General features: G+C 43.3%; 1 protein-coding gene across 2 annotated transcripts in view; it reads left to right on the top strand.

The window, feature by feature from the left end:
* The first annotated feature begins 701 nt into the window (after positions 1-701).
* Positions 702-27,424, top strand: part of SLC66A2 (solute carrier family 66 member 2) — a 67,177-nt gene continuing 40,454 nt past the window's right edge. Inside the window, exons 1-3 of one of the 2 annotated variants that reach the window (XM_032998841.2) lie at positions 702-1,046; positions 10,648-10,781; positions 15,034-15,087. In XM_032998841.2, coding sequence (XP_032854732.1) covers positions 844-1,046; positions 10,648-10,781; positions 15,034-15,087 — 391 coding nt within the window. In that variant the 5' untranslated portion in view covers positions 702-843. The remainder of the gene's footprint in view (positions 1,047-10,647; positions 10,782-15,033; positions 15,088-27,424) is intronic. The other variant, XM_032998842.2, reaches the window with a different exon arrangement.

Here is a 27,424-nt window from a genome sequence, read left to right as displayed (position 1 = left end):
GGAGAGCGTTTCGGATGTTTGTGCGATGGTGCCCCAAAAACGCGCCTCGGGAAAATTTCTCAGCGGTTGGGTGAGCAGGAGCCCACGGAAGGCAGCGCCTGGGAGGGGGTGTCCTGGGGGGGGGGGGGGGGGGGGGGGGGCGCCCAGGAACGAGCTTCGAAGACCGCTTGTGCGAGGTCGCATGGATGAACCCTCCCTTTTAGTGTCCCCGGAGTTTGTCACCCCCTCCAGCAACCCGCCGAGGATCAGCCTCCTCCCGCCCGCGGCTCCGGCGCAGCCTCGCTGAGCCTTTTGGGTGCGATGTGCGCCTTTCCCCCCTCTCCCCCGCCCACCATTTATCACCGCCCCTGTGGGAAGACTCGGGGAGGGGGGTGTGTGTGTGTGCTCTCTCCCCTCAGGAATCGCGACTTCCTCGCGATGGGGAGCGCCCGCGGTTTTTGGACACGGCGGCGGCCGTGTTCCACGAGGCGTGACGGAGCTTTCCCGTCGCTGTGAAGGGGCGAGGAGGGGCGCTAGGACCCTGCGGCGCTTCGGCTGTGTGTGTGTGTGTCTGCGGGGGGGGGGGGCGCCCCCGCCGCTGATTGGCGGAGGCGCCGCCGCCGCTGATTGGCGGAGGCGCGGCCGCTCGGCGTGGCGTGGCGTCACGGCCCGCCCGCCCGTCCGTCCGTCCGTCCGTCCGTCCGTCCCCACCCGGCGGCGGGGAGCGGGATGGCGGCGGCCGCCGGAGCTGGGGGAGCAGGTTGGGGGGGTTAAAGCCGGGGGAGCAGGTTGGGGGGGTTAAAGCCGCCCCCTCCGCCCGGAGCTGCGCCCCTCACCGCTGACCCCCCCCCCCCCCCGCACGCTATGGAGGCGAGCGGCGTGGCGTGGCTGCTGGTCCCCGTGCACCAGCTGGTGTCGTGGGGTGCCGCGGGGGCCATGGTGTTCGGCGGCGTGGTGCCCTACGTCCCCCAGTACAGAGACATCCGGCGGACCCAGAACGCGGAGGGCTTCTCCACCTACGTCTGCCTGGTGTTACTGGTGGCCAACATCTTGCGGATTCTCTTCTGGTGAGTGTCGGGCTCGGGCGCGGCTGCCCCGGCCCCCGCCCCCCTCCTCCCTCCGGAGGTGCCCGCCGATCGCGGAGTTTTGGGTTGGAACGTTCGAGGAAACGGTGCCTTTTGCGTGAGCCTACCCCGCCTCTCGAAGATTAAAAACGCCGTCCTTCCAGAAAGGGCTGAACCTGCGTGGGGCAGAGCCAGCTGGGCTGTCACCCTCGCCGCATCTGATCATCGGTGCTCTCATGGTCCAAAACGCAACTTTTTAACTCGTTGGCGAAAAAAAGGGATTTCAGGCGGATCTCTTTTTTTTTTTTTTTTTTTTTTTTTTTCCCATCCTGACTGTATTTTACGTTTCCCTTGCCCCTGTAGCTCCGTTCTCAGCGCGAAGGCCGCGGTCCCACGCGCCTTTTCCAGCACCTAGTTGGTATTAACGTCACCGGGACACTTGCCATGTATTTTTGCATTTTCCCGGGATGCCAGCTGGCTGCAGGGGGGTTCGCTTCGAGCCTCCATGCACAGCTCCAGATTAAAACATTCAGTCTTTGATAAGCAGGCAAAAGGCGGGCTGTCTTTCAAAGCAAATTACTTTTGTTTTCAATACCGCTTTGAATATTTAAAAGGAAGTTTGTCTGGTGCTGCTGGACAAAGAAAATGTTGTGAGGGCATGATTTCTGTAAAGTAATTTTATTAATTTACATTCTTCCTTACTACTTATCATATAGATGGCACAACACTGGGAAGGTACTTGAGAAACCAAAGATTAAATAATCTGGGAGATTACTGCAAATAAGGACAGTTATTCTAAGTATATTTTGACTATAAAAATACTGCTTTGTAGTCCGCAAAGAACTGATAGGTAACAGGCAACATCCTTTTGTTGGGTTCCAGTTTCTTTTTAAAACTCCTCTGACTCGTTATAAGGAACTTCCTGGATTTTTCTACAGCAAAATGCAACGTTTAAGTGCTGTGCTGGAGCGGAGAAAACGGGGGACCCTCTCCTGGAACCACAGCTGGCAGTCAAAGTGAGGAGTTGTCACTAGATCAGAGCTACTTGTTGCGTTGGATTTATGTTTTCCTGGGGTGAAGTATATGGAGCAGCTGTGGGAGCACGCAGAGAGCAAAAAGGGAAGTAGAGGGGCTGGCAGAGGGAGGAGAACTGAAAAGCCTGAGTTGACAGTTTGAGAAACAGAAATTGTCTAATTTTTATTGTTTCAGTGGAGGTTGTAGAAACGTAGAAATGGTTTGCACCTGAGCGGAGATACTGGCAGTTCCTGGGTAACCCAGGCGCCTGCATCTCTTAAATGAGACTTGGGCTATGGAAGAGCCGAAAGATCTTTAATTTGAACTGATTTTAAGTACACCTTGTTAAGAGGTGCGCGAAAGGAAGAAATATTACAAGTAATGAAAAGTGATAATTCGTGCCGCTGTTAAGAGATTTGTCGGCACTTCAAAAGAGAGAGCGTGCCATTTTGTTGATAAGATTATGTAATTTTTTTACAGCGAGTCTTTGAGCCACATGGGAGTATCTCTCCCTGACACGTGCTGGCTCTGCCCAGGCTCTGGCCGCCTCGGAGCTCGGTGGAGGTGTGGGACGTGCGGCGGTGTGCCTGGCCACCCGGGGGGCACACGGCCGCCTCTCGGGGGAAATGCCTCCTCCCTGCCCCTACGAGCAATGAATGATCTCTTTCGAGTTCCACTGAACTGAAAGGCAGAAAAGAAGACTCACATAATCATCATTCAGTGTTTTGCTTCTGTGCTTGGAAAGATTAGATATCGCTGGAAGCCCAGTATGAACACCAGTAAGTCGCGAAAGCAGCGCTGAGGTTGGGTCTTATCCCTGGGCACGTGGATGATTAAAGGAAGATAGAGCAAGACCCTCAGAGTTCTGTGAACATGTTTAAAATGTACCCGTTGAGCAGATTGGCAATTCAACTTTTATGTTGTTTCATGTCACCTATGGCCACCCTATTATCTGGGACAGAGCACTCCAGATAACTTGACATAAAAAGCAGAATTATTTTAAGTGTGTATGTAATATTCATTGGAGGGAATTAGAGGATTCTTCTTTATTTTGTTTTAAATTTATTAAATAATTTGATCCATTCTTGTGCCAAAACAGAACTGTTCCTACAGGTAATTCTGTTTTGTGTATAATTTTGCCCCAATCTGACTTTCAGAATACCAGTTGCTAAGATTACTTCTCCTTCCCTTTAGCAAACCAGTCCAGACCTTCATCCACCTCTCTCTTCTGAAAACTTTACAGATGTATAGCTGCTGTTTTCAACTGGTTTTAGTTTCTCTTCATTACCCCTGGTTACTGAGTGTATGATTTGTGCCAGATTCATCCCTCCTGACTTCCCTTCCACCCTGATCCTAAAATAAGTACTTGAAGTGGTAGGCCTTAAAAATTTTCAAGTTCTAATGGTGTTTCTTTTCAGACCTGAATTTTATTTTATTTTTTTTTTTAATAACTTCAAAGGCATTTCTATTACTTTCAGATTTTCCCTGAATTTCATATATTCTCAAATTTGAGGCTCACAGAGTGGAATGTTACGTATTTCAGCTGCATAGGCAACAGGGAACAGGCAATTCCTGCCTTTTATGGCCGTGTTTGCTCTGTATTTTCACTCCTGAGCTGGTCTTTCTGTATCTGTCACTCATACCAGACCCAGTCCTACGTTTCCCCTATGGCTCTACCATACTTTGCTCACCTCAGCTGTGGGGGCAATTCCCTCATTTCCTATTTGCGAATTGGCAGATTCTACATGTTCCTAAAATTGTCCTTAGTTATCTCCAAGGGATTTGTGTTGTGTGTTTTTTTTTTCTTTTTTTTTTTTTTTTGTTTTTTGTTTTTTTTTTTTTTGTTTTTGTTTTTGTTTTTTGTTTAACATCTGGTTTTACAGTGGGTGAAGTTTGACCTTTTGTCTCTCCTCCAAATAGAGTATTTACTTCCTAATCTTCTTGGCGTGTCTTATGTGTTAATAGAGTTGCAGCTGGTGTATTTCACTGTGACAGTAGCCAATCAACAAAGTACTGCTGAGATCAAGGATAACAATCCGGTTTCCAGTTACCTGTTTTCACAATTTCTCTTCTTCCAGTTAGACTGTCTTCAGTGGTAAGCCATTTTTTAAAGTCAAGAGGACTTGGTGCAGTGCCTCTCCTCCTTGTCTTCCTCCCACTTAATCCCTTAGTTTCAGGGTGTGCTCAAAGAGCTTCTGTTTGCTAGTGATGACTGTAATACATTATCCATGAAGTCATTTTTTCATGCTCCTCTGTTTCACAATGTCTCTAAATGTCATCTTTAAAGACATTTCTGCTTCCACTTATGTGTCTTTGGCCTTACTCTGTTCCAACAGTGAGTTACAAGCCAGAACTTTGTGGAAAAGCAGTGGGAGAGGACTGGTCTGCAAGAGTGAAAACTGCAGATGGATAGCAGTGGGCATGATTCTACTTTGCTTTGTTTCTGCACACGTGGCTTTTGTTGAGGAAAAAGAAAGTGGAAGTTTGACAGTGCAAACTTGTGGTTCAGTGGGCTGACTGTATGGGAAGTCTTTGTCCCTTTTAAAGAGGATTCTGAAAAAAAAATTTGAAAGGTAGACGGTCTGTGGTCACAGCATCACACAATGGAGTCTCAGTTTACCAGTGTGAAAAGTAGATTTTTATGCTGTGACTAAACTTGAGATCAAGTTACCTTTATTTTTAGTAATAATCTATTGTTATAATTTTATATAACACTTCAAAGCACTTGTTGTTTTGAGGTGCTAGTTAGCTGCTGGTCATGATTTATGATTGGTATCAGCTGTTCCTTTGCTCTAGTCCCTCTGACGTTTATCAGTACTGTTTCTTCTGTCTGTCTTCTTCAGACTCCATAGGTCACTTTTTCTTGCTCTCTACTGGGTTCAACTTCTGGACTGGTCAGCCTGGAAAAGGTCTGCGCTGTGCGTAAAGAAGAGGCAGTGCAAACCTCAAGACCTTTGTAGTTCTGGGACATAGGAAGATGTATGGCATGCTCCAAAAAAATCCGATACTGATTTTTTTTTCCCCTCTGCATTTTTAATAAAACACTTCATTACCATTTTTGTTAGGTAATGTCTTACTGTACTTGCTAGAGTTAGCTCTGATTTCTTGTACAAGACTGGTTGTTAAAATATCCAAGGGATACCACGAGTCTTATTGATGCTTGAGCTCTGAGATGGTTAATCATCTGGTTTAGCTGTCCTAGGCTGTTTTGAAGTTGTGGGCCAGCTTCAGAGCGCACCGTAGCACTTGAACTCAGTTGTGACCGAGACGAACAGATCTTCTTGGTTCATGTGGCCTGCAGTCTGCCAGCTGACAAGCTTTGCATTGTCAGGATCAAGAATAGGAACAAGAAGGTGGGCGAGAGTTGTGTAAGCAGTTGGGGGTGGAGGATGCAGAAAAACTTACTTGTGAGTTCTCTTCCCCCTCTCTCCCTTCCCATTTTTTTTTTTTTAAACAGAGTTTATGATGAGATAAATTACAGTTTCTTTGACTATTAAAGTCAGAATAAATAGCTAGAGGAAAGGGAGCTGTAGATTTCTTAGAAGTCAGCAGTAGGCATTTTTATTTGTATATCGAGTAAGTTCAGCCAAAAGTACTTACGCTCCCTGCTAGTCCCAGAAGTTTTTGAACTTTTTTTTTCAGTTTTTCAGTCCATAAAATGTTTTATGTAGTAGTGTAATATGATTTGTATCTTTTCCAGGAAGACGCTATTCTTTCCAAAGGTTTTGAGATGCAATTCTGTGGGTCACGGGCCCAAACCTCATACAGCAACACCGTAGAAATCCAAACAACAGAAAATAAACCCGTCCAATTTTGGAGTTGTTCTCAGAAAATAGTTGCCTTAAGACAAACCGTAGAAACAAGTTCTGGCAGTCAGGGAAAAGATGAAAACTATGGAGTGTTACTTTTGAGCAAAGGTAACCCTCTACGCCTTCCACATCAGCTGAAACCAAGCGGGTTCTGAAAGCTGTAATGTCAGCAGAACTGGGAGCTCTGTGCTGGAGTCAGGGGAATCGGCTCCCTGTTATGAGTAGAGGTTTACTGAGACAAGTATGCAGCTGGAGGTAGTTCATAGGAAAATTTTGCACTTGCTGTTGTCTGGGGTAGATTCCTACTTATTTACTTATTTTGCTGTAACACCTACAGTGCTACTTGTGGATTGGGTCCCTGCTGTCAGCTGTTGCTTTGGCTTCAGAGAGCGGGCCAGTGGTGTCTGTAGGACTTTCTGTGGGAAGGAGAAACTTTTGCTTTTAAGACTTCTGTTACTAAAATGAGTCTTGCCAGCTTTTACCATGTGGGCAAGGTGGGATGATGCTATAAACCAAGCTGACAGAGTGACTACAACTTTGAAAGATTGCATTACATATAGCCTGCTGGTGGAATCTTGCTGAGATAATGAGCAAAAGTGTTATGCAATTCCTCCCTCTTCTTTTTACAGATGCCAGAGTGAGGATAAAAGGGACTGCTCTCTTGTAGGAAAAAGTAGAGGGGCAGTAGAATTTTGTATGCCGAAGTGAGAAGCTTGTTTTGGGTGCTCTGTAATGTCCTGGCAGTTTGTGTCAAGCAGAAACTCAAGTCGAGAGAGATCGTGTTGTGAAACTAGTTTGTTTCTCGTTCTTCTTGCTGATTAGATTTTGTAATTGTGTGGGCTGTCTCTCAAGACAGCTGCCGTGCTGCGGCCCTGAGCTCTTTGTCACGGTGCTGGCGGTGTGTGCAGCATCCCGCTTGCTTTCCATGCTGTCCAGAATCTGCAACTTCCCAAGGAGCTGGAAAAGTCGGCCCAGAGTGGGGAGGCCTGTAGTAACTTTGGTGGTTTCCAGAGCGGAACCGCCTCTGCGAGCTGCGGCCGTGCCACGGGCAGCCCCCGTGCCGGGGGCCGGCGGGAGCTGAAGTGGCACCCAGGGGCGTAGGAGGAAGCACGCTCTTTTCACACGTGCCTTAGGAAAAGAGATAAGCAAACCTTTAGGGTTTGGTCTCCTTTGGTTTTTTTTTCGCACAGTTGGCGTTTGCTGTTTTGAGTCAGCCCGGGACGGGACTAGCAGAATTGTTGCAACAGAATTGGGTTGTGCTGATGGTATTATGTAGTTTTCTCAATGACTAGTTTCTGCTCTGGTTTGAATGCTCACTTCTCGTGTTTTCGTCACTCTGAAAATGCATTAATTGTTTTAGGGCTGCTGAAATATTAATAAAATGTAAGCCCCTCCCCCACTTCATTTGCACATTTGACTAGTACTGGAAAAAAAGAGTTATTTTATTTTTACAGTATTAAGGAAACGGTGAAGAACTCTTTGTGTTTCTGTAGTCTGAAATACGAAGTCTGAGTTCCCTGAATACTGCAAATGACGCTGGTCGTTTTATGTCACATAACATTGTAGGAGTGGGGAGAAAATGCAGAATAATGACGGTGACCCCCTTATCCCCAGGACTTCAGAGTTGTTCTTTGCCACAAGCCTGTTTTAGTATCCTAAGGCTCTTCCATCTTTTTCTCAGAATCTGCTTTAACGTTCCTCCCCTCCCGGCTCCTGTTTAGGCAAAGATGGAAATGGCGCCTGCGAGGCAGCAAGTGAACAGGATGTGGAACGGCGCGGTGTCCCTGCAGGGCGTGCGTCTTGCAGTGCTCCTCGCTCAGGGTGGCTCGAGGAGCCTTAAACCGGATTAGCGTTGCTTTGGCAGGCCCCAATTTCAGTTGTGAAGTAGAGTAAGCAGTTTGGAGCGGTGTTTGTTTCCGTGATCCTGAGCGAAATGAGTGTTGCGGCTTCACTTGAAAGCGTCAAGAACCTGACAGTGGTCCTTGGCACTGGTTTTCTCTTCAGGCTCGCTGTCCGGGTAGTGCGGTGTGGGCCACGTCCTGTTGGCTCTGCCTGTGGGTCTCCGTGGCAGCTCTGATTTCCTGTAGATGTGACCTAGCTTAGAGGGTTGTGTTGCCTGCAAGACTCAATTTGGGGATTGGTGTTTGGGGAGATGTATTTCACATGAGTGTGTTTCATCGTGTAATCTTTGTTGTCTTTGGCTGGAGGGTTGGAAAAAAAAATCTACAGGTGGTGTGCGTTTTTTGAATGCCCTGTAAGAATGTTTAAATTTCCAGTTAACTCACAACACGCAGCAGAGGTATTGTTTTGCCATCCCCGCCCCCCCCCCCCCCCCCCCCCCCCCCCCAATCTTTAATGGGGTAGAGGATCTGCATCAATACTTCCAGTTTCATTTCCAGGAAGGCTGTGGTGATGGCAAATTGTTATGATCGGGCAGCAGGTGGCCACGCTTATGTGTGTTTGTAGTGGGTGGATGTTTATAGTGCAAGCAATACTTTTGTGAGTCACCCATTACTGAATGGCAAATCATCTCAGCAGGGAGAAACTAACCTTGCAGCGACCTGCAGCTGGATTTACCATTGTAATGGCTTCTAGCTTATTGTTCTTCTAGCTCAGCTCCTCTTAAATGCATTATTATATTTTTACATGCAAATGCATTTGTAATTGGAGATGTTTTTTTGAAGCCTGATGTAAAGAGTTTTAACTGTGCTGTAATTCTGAGTAAGTCTTTCCCATTTTTTCCTCATTCCCTGAGTAAGAGACAAATACAACAGCAGTGAATCCCAGTAGTTCAGGGGAATTTGGCCACAGTCAGCAACACAGGCTGAATGAGCCTTGGGATTATGGGCGTGGGGCACAGGCTGGGACAAACTTCTGTTCTTCTCCCCTCACATTTTTTGCTACTGCAGTGAAAGCCGTATCCAGAGTGCACTCTGTGTGTGATTACATGCATCAGCTGTGTTCTTTATTTACTTCCTCATCATGTCCTCCACATTTGTTACAATAATGGCTCTCCTGTGGCCCACCACAAATCCATAGGTGGCAGAAAGAGTGTGTGGGGGGACTAAGATAGGTGGAACTGCTGTAATTCCAGTAGCTACTGGTGGTGTCTTTGGGAATGCTGTGGAGGTTCGAGGCACTGTCATACTTCTCCTTAAGCTGTGTGCTGTTAGGCAGGAAATACTTGGCTATTTTCATTGGTGTGGGCTGTTTGGCTGTTTTGCACAAGACTTTCAAGGAAGCTGGTCAAGGACTTTCCAGTCTCTCTCCTGTTCCTTGTTAGTTGACTCATAACAGAAAATCTCGCTCTGATGAAACGGCTGTAGTGGGAATGAGGTATTGTGTGAGAGAGTGTGATGGTGAACCTAGTTGGATTTTGCTAACACGGAGCTCTGCCATGAAAGTAGCCGAAGCGTAGGAAATTACATTTTGCCAGGGTGCTATAAAACAGGAGCTGTCAAGAAGAGGGCAGTGGTTGTCATCTCTGTGAGGCTGAGGTCTCCGGCAGCGTGACGTGCTCAGAGAATGGCCTTAGTAACTGCCGTGAGGAAAGTTAGAGAGCCTGTGTGCCTCACGGTGCAGGCTGAGGGAGTTGGGGAACATGGCGATGTTTTTCACCAAATCCCTTCCTCAGCATTTCCGTCTTCAAGGCATAAAACCGGCAGAACTGAGCACAGAGAAGCAGCTCGCCATGATGTGCGTGCAGTCTTCCTATTGTAAGCCTCATACACTTCGAGGGCTGCATATGAAAAGCTTCCACCCTTTGCCCCTAGTGCACTTGCTGAGTGTTTCTGGTGGGGATTGCTGAAACTTCATCAGGTAATGCAGGAAGAAGAGCTTGGAGCATCACCGGTCTTCACAGAAGGGTCTCATTTTCCCGTGGCAGAACCTTGTGCAACCACGTAAGAGTAAGCTCCTCAGTCAAGGTGCGCCACAATCCAAGTTCACCTCTCTGTTACGTGCAGGAAGGGCTCAGTAGTCCCCATCAAGCATTGCCTGTGAGCAAGCAGAAATTAAATTGGGGGAAGGACAGAAGTGGACAAATTATGTATGCTCAGTTCCCACATCTTTTGGACTTCCTTACTTCCCCTGACCTTCGTCCAAAACAGACGCAAATTGGTGAGTCGATTGGTGTCTTCTGCAGACCTGGTCTTTCCACTCAGATGTCTAGAGGCAAACAAAGCATAATACCTGCCCCCCTTCCGCCTTTGTAAGAAGATGTTAAATTAAACCTAGCAATCTAACAGCTGCGGGTTTCTATTTATATATTTCTTTATAGGGCAAGTGCTATTGTTTTTATGACTTCACCTTAAAAAATGAAAAATTGCGAGAGGTAAGTTTTGCACAGAAGTCCTTGTGAAATCTACAGGGTGTGTCGTATGTGGAGAGGATACGTAACTAGTATTAATGCAGCATAACTCTAGTCTGTGTACTGCCTTGACTGCTCAATGAATCTGCTTCTCCTTTCAAAATAATAGGTTTGCTGCTGGCTTTGGAAACAAAGACTTCAGCTTCTGGTTTCAGAATTTCTACCATCAGTCCACAGGGATGTTATAATAAGGTTCTCAGATATTCCTGCAGGGGGATTGTGACTCTGAGCTACTGTATGTGCATCAAGATTTGGCTGGTGACTTTCTCTTCTGCAGCCTTTCGTGCCTGTTACTGTTAGGATTTCCTCTTCCAATTGCTTAGATAGGAGCAAGGAATGAAAGTGAGTACAACAGTTGTCATCTTTAAGATGTTTTATATATTTTATTTTCCTTTTTTTTTTTTTTTTTTAGGTTTGGAAGGCGTTTTGAATCCCCTCTTTTGTGGCAAAGCATTATCATGATCATTACTATGTTACTGATGCTGAAACTGTGCACTGAAGTACGTGTGTCCAACGAGCTAAACATAAAACGCCGCTCTTTTGCAGGTTAGTGACAGGAACTGGCTTTTGCAGGATAAATTTTTTTGAAAGCATGGTACGCTGTATTTTGGACAAAAGTTCTGCCTGAATTGCAATCCAGTCTCTTTTCTTGGTAATTCAGTGTAGCACTTCCTGAACTTCATTTTTGAAACTGCTTTTTTCCAGGTAAAGATGTAAAGCTGTGATTTTATTTCAGATGGGTCTTGGTTCAGTCTAGAAGTCAGAGTTCTCCTTAATATTTCACACTGTGCCCTGAGTATGGAGCTGGCTGTTATGCTGTTGTGCTAGCCTGCATTTTTTTAAGATCTTATCCAGAATAAGAAGTTATTTTCTTCAGCTGTACTTTCTACCAAGTTTTTAGACCATAAAAGACATACCAGATCATACACTGCTATCTGAAATTTTATTTTGCAATTGTGAACACTTGCTTTTGTCCATAATTTGTTTTCTACTTTCTGGCTGTCAAAATAGGAGGTGCTGTCATATCATAGTTGCAAAACTATGTCCTTTGGTATACCATTTCCTTGGGCTTTAGTGTGGGGTTAGTTAGGATTTATGGGAATTTTCACATATTTCCAATTTTGGTTAGTTGTTCATTTTTAGGCATTGATAATTTCAGTCGGGGCCAAAGTATTATTCTTCATTTAATGCAATGTTCTAGCTTTTTGGAAAGAAGTCCCTGCTGTTTTCCCTGATAAGATGTGTGAGAGGGGTTGTTTTTGTATTTCTCTGTGTTGACTTTGACTCACAACATTATATGTTACAGCTTGTTGCCAGCAAGAACAAAATTAATGCTGTGAGCTTTTTGTCAGTTGTTTTGCCAATATGGATGTATAATTTATTCTCTCCATCTGTTCTCCTCCCTCACTCCCTAATAATTGGGGGTCTGATCAGTTCCAGATACCCACAGCCATCATTAGAAGGCAGCAGCTGCTGGCTGTGCAGTAGGGTCATTTCTCTAACAGCTAAGGAAGCTACTTCCATTCTCACTCCTTGTGGAGTCTAGTGTGGAACTATTCAGGTAAGTGAATTCCTGTGGAAGAGGAGCTGCACTCTGGCTCCCAAACACAGGCTGCTCTGTTCACAAGGGTTGTTAGTCTGGCAGGGTGAATGACTTAAATTAAAACTACTTTCAGCCAGTTTTAGTAGCGGTTAAAATCCAGGAAGCGTTTGGGAGGAGCACGTGTGCTTTCTTCCTCCTTTGCTCTCTGTGCTAGTGTTCCCTGAAGTGGCAGAAAGGTTTTTCTGTTTGCCCTTTCTAAGGGGAATTTATCCTCCTGCAATTTTACACACGCACACACACACTCTTGCAGGCTCATTCAGTAACCTTTGGACTAAAAGGAAGGCTATTCAGTTTAGTATACAGCCCTCTTTAAACAACTCTCCCTGGAAGACCTACGGTCTACCAAGGGATAATCAGTATTTCCCTTACCACGTAATGGAAGCTTCTCAAGGTTGCACTGTGTCATTTGATCCTGTTTCCTGAAACTCAGCTTGTCAGGTAGATTTAGCTAGAGAGACTGATTTTACCTATGTGCGCACCTTAATTGTTTTCATCCTCCCACAAACTTTGAGAACAGCTAAAATATCTTTTTTTCTTACCTGTGATTGATTTTTAGTTAGGCCAGCTGTAATGTGATGGCTCAGAATAAACGTACAAATGCATTCAAAGCTCATCTCAAGTGAGGCAGAAAGGTAGATTTGTATTTGAAACACTGAGTAGGAACAAGATCCCCATTTCTAATCCTACACCTTATCTCCCAAATTTTATGGTGATCTAGGCAGGGTGATAAATCTGTGTACTTACTTTCTTTCACAGTTTACTGGGACAGTGAGAAGCTAGGTTTGAAGTCAGTGTTTTTGATTAACTGTGCAGACTCCTGAGGGGAAAGCGCACGATTTCTATATGATAATGTAATTTATTATTTCTCACATGGCTGGTCTTCAATTTAAACATTTTTCTTCTTTAATTTCTGACCTCCCTCTGACTGTTTCTGAAAAATAATCCAGAATACTTGGAAAGTGAATAGAGTATTTCAGTGGAAGGGTGTTTGCTGTTTTCTTGTATTACTATTAAATGCAGTATTTACCCCCCAGTTACATTAGTATATATTTCCTAGTGTGTTCTGAATTATGTTGAAGTTGCCTTTTTTTATTTTGTTTTTATTATTCTCCCAGGTAAGGTCCCTTAAGTAATAACTAGTTCAGAAGGAATCTACTTAAAATTTCTTGAAGCGTTAAGGAGCAGTCTCTCATAACCCTGACAAGCTTGTTCTGTATTCTCTAACCTGTTTTGTGGTGTTACTGGGTTAAAATACATATTAATAGCAATTCAGAACATAGACATGAAACCATTCAGTCGAAATGCTTGCACTTGCATTTGTAGGGTAACTATCACAGCATGAAAAATACAGTCTCCCTGAACTTGTTAGGAAAATGCACATAATTTTTTTTTTTTTTTTTTTTTCCTTAGTACTTTTCAATTATGGGATTTCCTCCCCTCCCTTTTAGTGTTGCAGTGTGAAAGTAAGTTGGCAGTGGCAGAGCCCATCTTGTGCTGCTACTGCTGTCTTTGACTTTTTGTTCTGGATATATAAATTTTATCCTTTATTTACATGTACTGATTGAAAACAGAGTGAGTTTTCTTTATATATCCAACTGTTTACTATTTTTCAAACTTGGACTGTATAGCCTGTTTTTAATTATTCTGAATTGGAAAAAAAAAAAAAAAAAAGAAAAAAACCACCAAAACAAGTAAAACAAGAAAACAACAGAAGAACCTGACTTCACTTTAAAATACCTCAAATGACAGGACGGTTCTCCTGCATATGAATACTTTGAAAGCTATGTGAAGGAGTCTTCAGATGAAATCAGCAGGTGTGAACAATGCCTCTTAATCTTTTATCCTTTATTTAACACCACTTTAATTGCATCTTGACTGCTTTAATGCAGGTGTCCTGATACCATTGTCGTGGTAACAGCAGCTCTCCTTATTGACTGCCCACTTTTAAATTGGTGTCTGTGCAACCCTGGTTTATGCTGTGTTGTTGGCTCAGTACAGAAAGGCTCAGGGTTCATCGGTAGTTTCTCTTGTTATAGTTGGTTTTGTTCAAAGCATTGTAGTATTTCTGGGGCATGATGGTGCTACCACGCGAGAGCTAAATATTGAAAAGGAAAATGTGCACGTCCTATGTCATGATTTGAGAGTCAAGAGGAGGCTGAAGCAAGGTGCTCACAGATACAGACAGCTAAAAACATCTGGTCGCTCTTGCAGTGTTGGCTGCCCAGAGCAGTCTCTTCATATTCTTGGAGAGACAAACACTGTACAAAGAACCCTCTTTTTCTTTCCCCAAATAAGCCTTCCACCTCTCTGCCACAAGATTCAATTTCAGTTATGCCCAGGACATTGTGACGGATTTTGAGCACCCTGAATGTATGAACTATACTGAAAACAGTAGACGGTGTTAAAAACAGGCTCTTAGACGTCTCTTCTTACTATATTACAGCCCGGACTCCTTAAGTAGGACAGGGGCTCTTGTGTTTTTACATGAAGATGATTTCCTCTGGTCATTCATCCAGTTTTGTCTTCCTTCCAACTGCTGGTTGTCTTAACCCGCTTTGTAACTTATCTCTTATTAGAGCACTGATCCTTTGGAGAGCTCTGTTTTTGGCACTGGGAAGCACTCTTGCATAATACATGGTTTTCAGCTGGCAGAGGAAGGCTAGAGTGAAGAAATTTAGCATGCAGAATGATTGCAGAAGGGAAGTCTACTCTGTCCTCCTTGATACGATCAGCTTAAACTCAGGCTTTTTGAAACTTAGAACAGCATTTTCCACAAGAGACAAAGCAAATCTATTGCCTTAGCTGATTATACATACATACCTATGCACTTAATGTTGCTGAGGTAACAACTTGTTTTCCCTGTTTCATGAAAAATATCTAAAGTAAGAGTTAAGCTGTTTGTTTCACTGTTTTTAAGTCTTCATTTTCTCCCCTTAGATATAGTTGGGTTGTGCATTGAGACTGCTCTGGGGCTTCCTACTGCTTGACCCTATCTTAACATCACGGGGTGGGAGCCTTGGAGAAAGCATGGAGACTAAAATTTCTGGCATGTTTTGTTTCGGTTATTACTTTTTTTTATAAGCAAAATGTACTAACTGACTAAACTGGAACTAGAAGATCCACTGTTGCATTTAATCATACAAGTCTGTCTTTTCCTTCTTTTATTTTTTTTCCCCTCAACTGTTTTTTATGTAGCTGCAGATAGTAAGGATGAAGAAATCAAAGCACCTCCCAAGAGATCCTATCTGGGTATGTACTGTACAAACCCATTCTGCATGAAGTTGTCCTCTCAGCTACATATTTCATGCTTTGCTACTTTTTGTAACCATTTTTAGAAATGATTGCATGATCATTTCTATAGAGAATGTTTGCATTACCTTTTCTTGACATACTAAAACCTGGTGCATGATTTTTTTTTTCTTTTTTTTAATTTTCCCCTCCCCACTTTTAACTTTCATAGAGGAAAAGATGCTTTCAGCTCTACTTCAGAAACCAGTTTTTTGAAGGCAGTTGAATTCCCTGCATTGTGTGTCTCTATCTTCCTTTTTCCTTCCCCAAGCTAGACAAGTAAAATACTACATGATAACAGGGATCCATCTCTTCAGATTCCTATTCCTCCTCTTCCAGCTCTGACTCTGGAGGAAACTATGAAAAATACAGGACTATCTTTCAGCATTGTTCAGAATGCTGGATAAGAGATTTCCCGTAACATTTGATGTTCAGGCAAAATGCCTGCATCCTTGTGAAATTGTCTGGCTTGTGCCTCTCTTTCATTAGAGTAGCCTCAGAATTGTTATTTGGGAATTAGTAACACATAAGGTGAGAGTGTCCAGTCTTCAGTCTCAGAGTTGGAATCTATGTTTAATTAGCCTAAGGAAGAAGAAATATTAGGTGCAAACCAATTTGGCAGTATTTTCAAATCTTAGTAGTTTGGAAAGAAAGTCACAGTAATTCTGTTTTAAATCAGTTGGGGTATTGCATTAACAAGGTTATACGGACTAGAGACACAGATGTTCCGCAAAGTCCACTTTTAGATTGATCTTAATTGAACTGATTCAGAATTTCACATTGATACTAGTTATGCTGTGTTGCAATTCTTGAGTTAGTAGGGGGTGAACTAAAAAAATAAAGAGTAAAGAGGAATATTACTGGTGCAAAAGGAGAGTCTCTATTTCAATATTTGTCAACACACACAGTTAAACTGGAGTTAGCTCTGAGAAACACTACAAAAGAGTAATATTAACCTGAGTGCTTTCCTGAAGCCATAAAGCCATTCCTGCTAAGGTTAAAAAATAGATTCTTTTAATGATTCATCTTCAGGATCTCCCGTTTCTGATGTAGGGGCAAAATTACCCGCTTTGGGAAATTTACCTTTTTTGGTCTGATACCAGTATTTTGCAAAGCACCTTTTCCTTTTGGGTTTTTAAACATTGTTTTCTGAACTTGCTGTCAAACTATTTTGTTTTTCCCTTTGTCTTTAATTCTAGTTTGTAGTCATTCTCACTGGCTTGCAACACTAACCAATGGAATATAAACTTGAAGCGGCCCTGTCTTCCTTGTGTGTATCTATTCCTGTTTTCTTTTACTAATATTCAGCAATGTTTTATTTACAGTGTAAATAGAAACAGCTGTCTGTGCTCCTAGTTAGAATTGAGTGGATTATTTAAAAATGCTTCAAGTGGTTAAAATTAAACAGAAATAAGTAACTTAATGTGACCTTTTACTTATTGCAGATTTTTTTTTGGTCCCTTTTTTTTGGTTAAAAAGTAATTTGCTTGGTAATTTGGGAGATTAAAAAGTTGAAGTTTGTAGAAAAAAAGCACCATACCTCTTAATCCAACTGATTTAAGTCTGAAACACTTGGTTAGTAAATGTTACTTGAAGTTCATTTTGGAATTATTTAGCAAAATGGGATGAATCAAATTTTCACTAAGGAGCAGGACAGTCTTACTCTATTGCTCAGAAGTTTAAAGACTGGGGTGGTCAATCTGTTGAATGTGATAATTCTTACTGTTGTGAACAAATCAGAAATGTTTTGAGGTGTTTCTGTATAATATACATACAGAAGTATATCCTGGTGGTTTAAAGAGTGGGATGAAGCATGGTGCTTTACAGCATAGGTCATATTTCAATTTACAGGACTGAGCTATGTCCTGCAGGGCTGTGTTTTGCCAGAGCTCTGGGGAAGCTCACTTAGAGGTTAGGTAAGGGGAGTACTAGCTGTAGTTTCATGTGGCAGTGCATTCCCACAATATCTTTTAATGAGTTTTGATTAAACTTTTGTTGAAGAAGAGCAAATTGGCTTTCAAAATTCTCCCTGTTCATTTCCAGGGTGTAAAAAATGTTACTCAATATGTTTTTAGCTTTAGAAACCATTATGTTACTGTATTTTTCCCGTTACATGGTAAATGCGCTGTATACTGCGCTTGTAATTGAAGGTTGACTATCCATGAACACTATTTTATTGTAGAACTGTTGAACCCTTAATCTGAAAATGTATTGGTCTACCATTGAATTTCAGGTGAATTTGTTAGATAAATACCGAGGCATTTGTTTGATGCCTGCTGCTGAATAGGAGCTGAGCTCCTGCTGTGCTCCCTGGGATTGCTTTTAGGCATGTTCTATTGTCAGTAATCCAACAAACCACTTTGCCTCTGTTTTTCCACAGGTTATCCGAAAAAGCCTTTATCTGGCACATGACTCTGAAAACTGACTTTCTAGCAGTCGGTGCTGAGGGGAGTTTAGAGTATGGGGGAAGGTTGCTGCAGTTTCACTGTCCCAAGTAAAATAAATATAATTTACAGTGTGGTGGGCCCCAGAGTGTAGGGTTTCCTGATTTCATGCAGAAATAAAATTACTCCCTGTTTTTTCTTGGCAAAGGAAGGATGAAAAAGAAGTAGCTCCAGTTCTGAAGGGATGATGCTTTATTCCCTTTGTTTTCTAATGCAAGTATCTAGATCAACCTAGTGCCTGCCAGCATTTGATGGCTTCCGCTGAGGCTGTGCAAAGCTGCAGTTGAACTATATTTTTTTTTTTTCTTGATGAGATACTTTAGAACAAATGTGGATGAATGTTTTAATCTGTTACACTAAAATACAGAGTTCCTATGTATCTATTTTGAGCCCTGTCAGTGTTGGAGATTGCTGGGGCAGAAGTAACAAAACACTAAACAAGGCATGGCTCCAAAGAGGCTGTATCTTTCGAGGTTGTTTAGAGCGGTCTCATGGGTGTGGCCGGCAAGTCTCAAAGTGAATGTAACTTGTTTGATTTTTTTTTCTTTTTTTCCAAGTAGATGTTTAAACATTTTGAAGGATGCTTCTGATAGATCACGAGGGTTTTTCTTCCTTCTCTGAAGTTGGTTTTAAAACTTGACATGTTAGTGACCCCTGAACCTTGCTTTTAGCCCAAATGGAAAGTGATCCCAGTAACATTAAGTTTCAAGACAATAGTGATAAAAAGACAAAAGCTTAAATATTTTTGCAATAGGGATTTGGTGCATCTAAAACTACTTTTTTTTTTTTTTTTAGGGGAAAAGGTGTAAAATGTCTGTGTAGTTAACTTCACAGAATTAGTATCTGCATAATAATAACAGTAATGTGAATTAAGCAAGTGCAGTCATCTGTTACATGTTTTTCACTGGCGCTGTGACAGCCTGGTAAAATAACTCAGTTTCACCTCTTCTTTTGTCTACACTCTTTTCTTAAGGCATCAGTTGGCTTGTGACAAATTAAGTGTTGGCATACTTAATCATACTTAAAAATACCGGAGCAGTACTTAATACATTATATGTGCCACGAAGGACGTAAACTTTATTTAATAGGCTCTCTGGCTGCCTCTGTTCAGAGTGTTTGGCCTCAGGGTTCAGCAGGGGCGTCTGGCCGAACCAAGGGAAATAACGTGCCGTGTCCAGGCCTCGACACCCTGAGCAGAGCTGTGGACAGAGCAGAGACATGTTTTTCCTTGGCTAGGTGTGGGCAGCACTTCGGTTTCATTGAAAGAATGCTACTTTTTCCACCATGCTTCCTAGTAGTTGAATTCCCTGTACAGCTGCTGTGGAGTTCAGGAACAAAAGCAGAGTTGTTGCTGGGATGCAGCTCGATCCGTGCATAACGACCTGCGCAGGGGTCTGAAGGGGTTTAGATCCCTTCTCCCCAGGAATGTATGTCAGACTCATTTCAGAGTGCTTTTGTTGATCTTTTGGGGGGGTGGTGTGCAGCAGAGGGGGTTATAATGATGTGTCTGTGTGAAACTACCATGCCAAAAGGATTTTTTTTTTTTTTCCCCCAGTTGTTTATTAATGGAGTTCTAGTTGTCCAAGAATTCAGGTTTACTTTGCCTGAGAAAATGGCACCCGGCTGCATTGGCACTTCATTTCTAGTTCTGTGTATGGTGAGAAAAGTTATTTTCCCTCATCTTTCTCTGCATTGATATTTAGACCTTTTCAGGAGACAAAATAAGAAATGGAGATTTTAAGGATGAAGTGGCAATTATTAATTTGTTATAAGTAAATACTTAAGTTGAAGACTGTAGAATCTTTGCACTTTTTAAAATACATAATTTTGGTTCCTTCTTAGTTGATGTTGCAGATGAAACAAACGGATATCTGGAAAATAATTTGTCTATCCAGGTATGGGTTTGTGCTGGAGGTCTAAGTTACTGTTCAGGCGTTTCAGAATAATTCAGTCCAAATAGAACACTATTAATTTTTTAACAGAGCTTACAAATCTTTTGCATACCAAATGGGTAACTTTTTTTTTAAGTACAAGTGTAGACAGAGAGAGGGAATAGTTTCATAAAAAACATTGTTCTTCTATTTTCATGGGGAATTTGTTTGCTGAACCATTGCAAAACCAATATTAAAATACTTTTATTTCAGGAAACTTCAGAAAGATGGATTTAGGTCAGTCTGTTTTCTGGGGCCAGTGTTTCTCGGTAGATACTCTCTTTCAAGCTTCAAAGTTCCATTTAGTGTAAATCTTTCTACAACTCCTCAGGCTAATGGGCCCCAACTGCAAAGCTGTACTGTGGCCTTTTTCTGCCCTGCTGAAAAGTGTCGGAAGTTATTCGGTAGGAGGGTGTACCTTTTTGCAGGCTTATCTAGTAGTATTCACAAGTTATAAATGGAAAGAGTAAGTTTATCTACTTAAATTCTATATTCCAGAGAGATATTTTCCTTTTAGAAAAAAACAGCTGGGAAGGGAGGAACCCAAATAATAGTTTATGATTGTTGAGGGCCTCCGTGCAACTGTGATCCCTCTCCCTGGTAGTTTGTGGTTTTCTTAAGGTGAGAGATGCAGAAACACACGTGCACCCCCTCGCAGTGAGGGGGTGGGATGAGGCCAGTCTGTTGGGTGGGTGCTTCTTGCAGGGTGGAACACAGAGCTCTATGGGAAAGCACATTCCTGGACACAGTGCAATACTGGCTTTTCTTTTATTGCGTGATGTCCCTGGGCCATGTGTGTCTGTGGGGGGGGGAGCAAGGAGAGGAGACTCGGGATGAATCTGTCCGTGGACTTACAGGTGCTGCGGTGAGGGATCTGGGTGGGCAGGTGGCTGTGGGAGTGCATGGCATGTAGCAGGTTTATACGTGAGAGACGTGGTGAGGTGCAGGAGAGTGAAGGTGGTCACCGGCTGTTTCTTCTTGTGGGAGATGAGGATGAACTTGGCAATGGAAGGGGAAGAGGCTCTTGCATGAGTGGTACATGAAGCGTGAGGCAATAGCATCCAAGACTTCAGCTGATTTAACCCCGGTGGGTGGGCAGCTCAGCCCCACAGTGGGATGGAGGGGAGAATCAGAAGGGCGAGTGAGAAAACTCATGGGTTGAGATAGAGACAGTTTATTAGGTAAGGCAAAACAAGGAATTAATTCACTACTGCCCATTGGTAGGCAAATGTTCAGCCATTTCCAGGAAAGCAGGGCTTCACTGTGGGCAACAGTTACTTGGGAAGACAAACTCTGTAACTCCAAACATCTCCCCTTCCTCCTCCTGAGCATGCGGCTTACGCTTTTTGTGATCACTTGATGAACGTGTGAGCTGGCACAGGCAGGATGCAGGAACAACCACAAAACCACGGATGAAATGCAAAGAGTAAATTTAGTTTTGTTACCTCGCCAACTGGGGCATCCCCAAAGCAGCACCGGGGCAGGGGCACGCAGGCACCAAGGAGCTTGGTCTGTGCTAGAGGGTTGCCAAACCTGTTGTTTTCACCTGTTTATCAAGGATTTGCACAGGCGTAGTTTACCACTGTGCTTTGCAGGAATCTTAAGCATGTTTGATAGGGTGCCTTTAAGTCTATCACAAATCCGTGTTACTTAAACACGGATGTTCTGCTTGTCAAACACACAAGACTAAACAACAATTAGTATGATATATGTGGTTTTCAACACCCCAGCTGCTAGTCACTTGAGCGTGTTTACAATCCTCCTGCCAATCTTCCCTTATTTTCCCCCAATGAGCATCTGCATAAAGGCCATGTGTCTATTAAATACCAATATTACAATGAGTAGTCAGTTTTCAAACATCCAGGCATTCTTGCCTTGATGTCTTGAGTTTCCTCTTGGAGAAAGGTAAAATCATGGAATGTGGTTTTTATATATATATATATGTATATGTGTATATTTATATGCATATATATGTGTGTGTAGATATATATATATATATATATCTGACAAAGGCTGGTTCATTCCAGAGACAAGGAAATGCCAAGAACTCATGTCTTAATCATACTTTCTGGTTTATTAGTACATGTGATCTATGGAGAGCCTGTGGGTTGCTAGCATATGGGTTCTTCTTTTCAAGTTTCCGTCCCACATTCTTAATCAGCACATTTCATGCTGAATTCTTACTGAGTCTGACTGTCATCTGAAAGTGGAATGACATGTATTTGCCAGCTAAACAGATCTTCTGACTGCTGACCTGCTGATTTATTTGTGTAGGTAGTATAATCCAGGGAGGAGAGGGATCTTGGTTTGGGTGGTAGCACTTAATCCTATTTCCAGAATTTTGGTTAGCACAATGGTGGTTGAACAGGTTCCTGCTAATTTCAGACTTTGGGTTGGAACTTACATATTTTATTTTCTTTTAAGATGAGACTAAGGTAGAAGAAGGGGCTAGGATAGGAGGTATTGTGCTTTAACAGACTGCTTGGGGAGAAAAAGTATTTTCAGCTCTTGTGCAGATCTGAAACAGAAGCAGTGAGCTTCAAGCTCCATTCAGTTTGGAATCTACTTTTCTCCAAGTTTAACTTCTTTATCAGTTAGATGAGTTAAGTGAGAAGAATAGCTGACACCTGTCAGGTCATTGTCACCAGTGGGATGGAGAGGGAATGTGGATGGGTGAATTGCATTTCAGGAAATGTTTTTAGCATACAGTGAAGCCAACAGTTCTAGAGTGTCTGTAATTTGTGGTAACCATTGATGAATTCTAGTTTCTTGGCTTGTCTTTCATCAACTTGACAAAAAAATTCTTCTCCTTGAGGCTTCTACTCAGAGATCAGAGATGGCATCTCTGACAGTGAAAATCTTGTCTAGTTAGTAATGCTTCTATCCTTTGAGTTGTATGTGGGAGTTGGTGTATAGTTTTTTTTTCATATTAGCCACACATTTTCCACTAGGCCATTTGATACACTGAATGAAATATTTTAGATTCAGTGATAAGTGTAGCATCCCTGGACTTTGAGGGCTGTATTGGAACGGTGTGCTGGTTTTGGCTGGAATAGAGTTAATTTTCTTCCTAGTAGCTGGCACAGTGCTGGGTTTTGGATTTAGGATGAGAAGAGCGTTGATAGCGCACTGATGCTTTAGTTGCTGAGCAAGGTTTAGACTAAGTCAAGGATTTTTCAGCTTCTGGTACTGCCCTGCCAGGCACGAGGAGCTGGGAGGGGACACAGCCAGGACCCGAAGGAGCCAGAGGGGTATTCCATCCCGTATGATGTCATGCCCAGTATGGAGACTGGGGGGAGTTGGCCAGGGGTCAGCTGGTGGTGAGCAATTATATTGTGCATTGCTTGTTTTGTATATTCTATTATTATTGTTATAAACATCATCATAATTCTCCCTTCCTTTTCTGCCCTATTAAACTGTCTTTATCTCAACCCATGAGTTTTACTTTTTTTTTCGCCGATTCTTTCTCCCATCCCACTGGGTGGCAGGGGAGTGAGCAAGGGGCTGTATGGTACTTAATTGCTGGCTAGGCACGACAAAAGGTCATTGTAAAACGTCTTTTTTCAAAAGGCTTGAGAAGCTGGAGCTGCCACCTGAAACTTCTTTTGGTTCTTAAACTGAAACCTCAAAAGCCTTAAGGGCAGAAGGGATTATTCTTATCTCATGCATAATGCGGGCAATAATGTTTTGCTTATGTTATTGTAGTGCGCAAAGTAACTTGTAGTCAAACTGGTTCATCATCATAGTTTAAAAATCTACCCATGCTTGATCTGAAAGGTCCGAAGTACCACTTGGTAAAGCGGAATGTCCTCAGTTTTTAAATTTTAACAGTTTAGCTTTGAACAGGAGGCTGGACTAGGGGTCCTGAAAAGGGATCTTCCAGTCCAAGCTACTGTGGGATTGTAAATAAAATGCTCTGCCAGTGGTTTACTGTGAGACCACCACGTGCAGTTTGAAAATACAGTCCTTTTGTTCCTCTTACTTCTCCATTTCAGTGTAGGTTATATATATTAGCTAATGAAGAATACTTCTACAATAATCAGGAGTACACTATGTTCCTAATTTTGTCAGCTGTATGAACTTTGTAATGTTTTGCATCACACATGCTAATTCATTTGGCTCCTGTCATTTGTGGCAATCAAACAGTATAAACCTCTACCCCTAAAACAGGGAGTTGTGAAGAAGGTGTTACGTGTGTTTACTCGTGATCAGGGCAGGGAACCTGGGGGACAGTATTATGTTTTTGGGGCTACCACATTTAAAAATTATTACTTAGCTCCCTTTTAAGATTTCAGCTTACAGGCAATAGGGAAAACAGCCAGTCAGACTTGTACAATCTCTACAGAGTCCGAACAGTTTCAGGAAGACGTTGTTTGGTGGTAGAGCAGTATGTTCAGACTGGAGGTACAGGCCTTCAGACCCCTCCTTTTGCACCAGCCTTGCTACTGCTTTTGAGGTGGCTTCAACACGAAAACGGAAGCTGGCCATTCTTTTTATTTACTTCTAATGCAGTTTACAGTTTAAAATGATCTGCCAGGTTGAATGTAGCCTGTGAAGGGCCCGTGCCCATTCTGAAAGCCTGCCTGCTGCAAGGAGAAAGGGGATGGACAGACAGGGAGTGAGAGCAGGTTAGGGGGAGCGAGCGAGGCTTGGACCGTGGGAAGCCTTTATGGGGCATGAGGTGAGCAGGGAAAAATCAAAAAAATACATATCTGCTACCAAGAAATGCTAGTGTTATCTTACATTGGGGTAAAGCTGTCCTTTAACGCTGGAGGAGAGAGGGGTGAAGGTGTCTCTCCAGCTTGGTGTGTGCGGTAGCACCAGGAATTGTCACAGGAGGCAAGGCTCCGTGTAGTTTTTTTGGAGCACGATGCTCGGGGTTCTCGCCGGCTCCGGCTGCAGGTGCCCCTGCCCAGGTCCCCGTGATGTCTGGTACCCAGCTCTGGCCTCGTGGAAAGCTGACAACATAAACAGGGTCTGTTGGAAGAACGGCGTGGTGGCAGGAATGTTCCTTCTGGTACTAGTTGGTGGTGTGGTGGGGAAATAAAGCTGTGGATAAAATGTGGGGGGTTTTAAATTTTTAAAAATTTTTTTTTTTTTTCTTTGCTTGCGCTGCATGCAGTTTAACTGGAGGAAGGAGAGCTCATAGCGACATCCAGCCACGTGAGGGTGCTCTTGGGTTTCCAAATCTTCTCTGTTGAGCTACTCAACTGGAACCTAGGAGAGGAATCTGATCCTTGCTTTCAGGGCTGTGGCCGTAACTGTAGAAATAGTGAATAAACAGAGATTTGGAAAACATCTTTTCCGTCGTGGATCAAGCCAGAACAATTAGATTCTTTAATAACATCAGAAATGAAACATATAAATATTCAAATACAACTGATTTGTCTGCCCATCCTGCAGATCAGGGAACACATATGCAACAAAGCTGCTGCTTCAGTTTGGTAGATGTGAGAAGGTTTTGCAGTTGCCTACTTTATGAGCATGTCACATGCCGTTGCATTACTTGGTCATGTCTAGATCCAAATGGTGTGATTTGTTCTTTAAACAAGGTCACTGAATAGTTTGGAAGGGATCTCCGAGGCTCTTTAGTCCAGTTCCCTGCTTGAAGCAGGTTTAATTAGATTAGGTTGCTCAGTCTTGTCCAGGTGAGCTGTGAGTATTTCCAAAGATGGAGATCCCACAACCTCTCTGGCAGCTGTCTTCGTGATGATGAAGTTTTTCTTCCATCTAATTGGAATTTCCCTTGTTGTAACTCATGTCTGTTAGTTCCTGTTTGTCACCATGTGCCTTCAAGAAGAGCCTCCTTCCATCTGCTCTACACTCTCCCCTTAGATAGCTGTAGGCATCAGGAAGGCTTTTCTTCTTAAAGCTGAACAAACTTGTTTTTTTTACCCTCTTCATGCACACCATCTACTTCAGCTCTTTAATCATCTTGGTGGCCGACCACTGGGCTCATTCCAGTAGGCCAGTGTCTTTCAAGCACTTGGGAGCCTAAAACTGAGCTCCGTTATTCCAGGCACAGTCTGGCAGGTACTGAATAGAGAGGAAGGCACACCTCCCTCCATCCACTGGCCATGCACTTGCCCAGCGGTGCGACCCAGTGAGTGATCTCATGGCCTTTGCCATGAGGACATGCTGCGGACTTGTGCTCAAATTGTTTGCCGTGCTACCCTCCACTAGCCTACAAAGCTGCTCTCTAGGGAGTAAGGCCCCTGCACCCGTACTGTGGTGTGTGGTTGCTGCTTTCCAGCTGTGTGATAACCCTGCACTTCGTGGTGTTCCCGTCAGCCGATATCTCCAGACTAAGATGCCTCTGAATAGCAGTGCTGTCCCTCAGTTTATCACGCGCTCAACCTAATTTGTTATCATTCATGAGCTTGCTGTCATCCAGGCTGTTAGTAAAAGATGTTAAAGAGTGCTGGCCCTGGTATTGATCACTGTGGGCTGCCTTGTAACTGGTCATAAATTGTATGTGTTCCCTCAGAGAGGAAAAATTCTTTGAGCCTGATGATCCAGCCAATTTTCTACCCTTTTTATTGTCTGCTTACCAGTTGATATCTTGCTAATAAATATACTGTAGGAGACTGTTGACAGCCTTGCTAAAGGCACTGTAGACAGTATCCACTGCTGTCCTCTTGTCCTTAAAGCTAGTCATCTCATAATAGAAGGCAATCAGGTTGGCCGGGTGCAATTTGCCCTTGGTAAATTCACGCTGGCTGTCCCTAGTCACCTTCTTGTCCTTCACATGCTTTGCAATTACTTCTTCCATAACCATCTCAGGGATGAGGTTGGGCTGACTGGCCTGTAGTTCCCTGAATCCTCCTCCTTGAAAATGTGAAGGTGTGATTTCCCCCCCCCCCCCCCCCCCCCAGTCATGGAGAACCTCTCTCAGTCACCACGACCTTTTGGAGGTGATAGAGCAGCCTTGCAAAGACATCAGGCCCCACTGTTGACACCCTCAGATGCTTCCCATCTGTGTCTTCCATAAATCTAGCAATTTAGGTACTCCCAAGTTCACACCTCCCTGTTCTGTGGGTACTGCTTCACTCCCTCAACTTTGCTAGTGGGGCGCAGTAACTGCAGGGGGCAGACCCTACCAGTGGAAGCACATTAAGGCATTATTAATGCAAGAATGCAATAAGTACATTTAAAGGCATGGGGAGAATGAGTTGTCTAGCTTTCATTGTGACACCCAGCTTTGCTGCTTGTCCGATGCCTTTCAGTTTCTGTAAGCAAAACAGGCGAGAAGAGGAACAATGATTTTCTCAATGATGTCCAAGTTACCAGTTCAGTGCGAAAGGTATAAGTAATAAAATATTTAAAGGGTAACTCAACTCCCCACAGACTTCAGAATAAACTTGCAAGCTGAGGTGGTTTTAGTTGTTAGTACAGATGCATTGAGAGCTGGGTGTGTGTGGTGGGGGTGTGTGTTGTTTTTTGTTGTTGTTTTAGGGGTTTTTTTAAGTGGTTTGTAACACTGAATGACATGGTGTGTACTGAAAGAAGCATTGTTGCCCAGCACTGCCTGCTCAGACATAATGGATTGTCTAGACAGCTTGCTAGGGAAAAAAATTCCAGCTGCAGCACATTTTTAGGATCTTGTTATAGATGCTGGCACATTTTGTAGATTTCATGTATTTTTAAAGAATGTTATCTTTGCATTTATGTAAATGGTGTAGAATCAACAGTTCAACACATGAACACATCATCAGAGTCAATATATCAAGAGTTATGTCCTGTACAGGAGATGGGGGGCATAGCTTACACTCATTTATGCTGCTGACTCTTGTACATGGACTCCGTATGAAAGACAAATATTCTGCCACCCTGGAAAGCCTCTCGTTTTATATGTTGAGGCCCTGTGGGCATCGTTTGCTCAGGACTTTTGCTTCTGTTTACAGTTTGTCTTAGCCTGCTGGA

Source organism: Tyto alba, unplaced genomic scaffold (assembly GCF_018691265.1).
Source record: "Tyto alba isolate M040663 unplaced genomic scaffold, T.alba_DEE_v4.0 Super-Scaffold_48, whole genome shotgun sequence".
In the NCBI taxonomy this organism is placed as follows: Eukaryota; Metazoa; Chordata; class Aves; order Strigiformes; family Tytonidae; genus Tyto; species Tyto alba.
The sequence above is the reverse complement of the archived record's forward strand: the minus strand, read 5'-3'. Positions and strand labels throughout refer to the sequence as shown.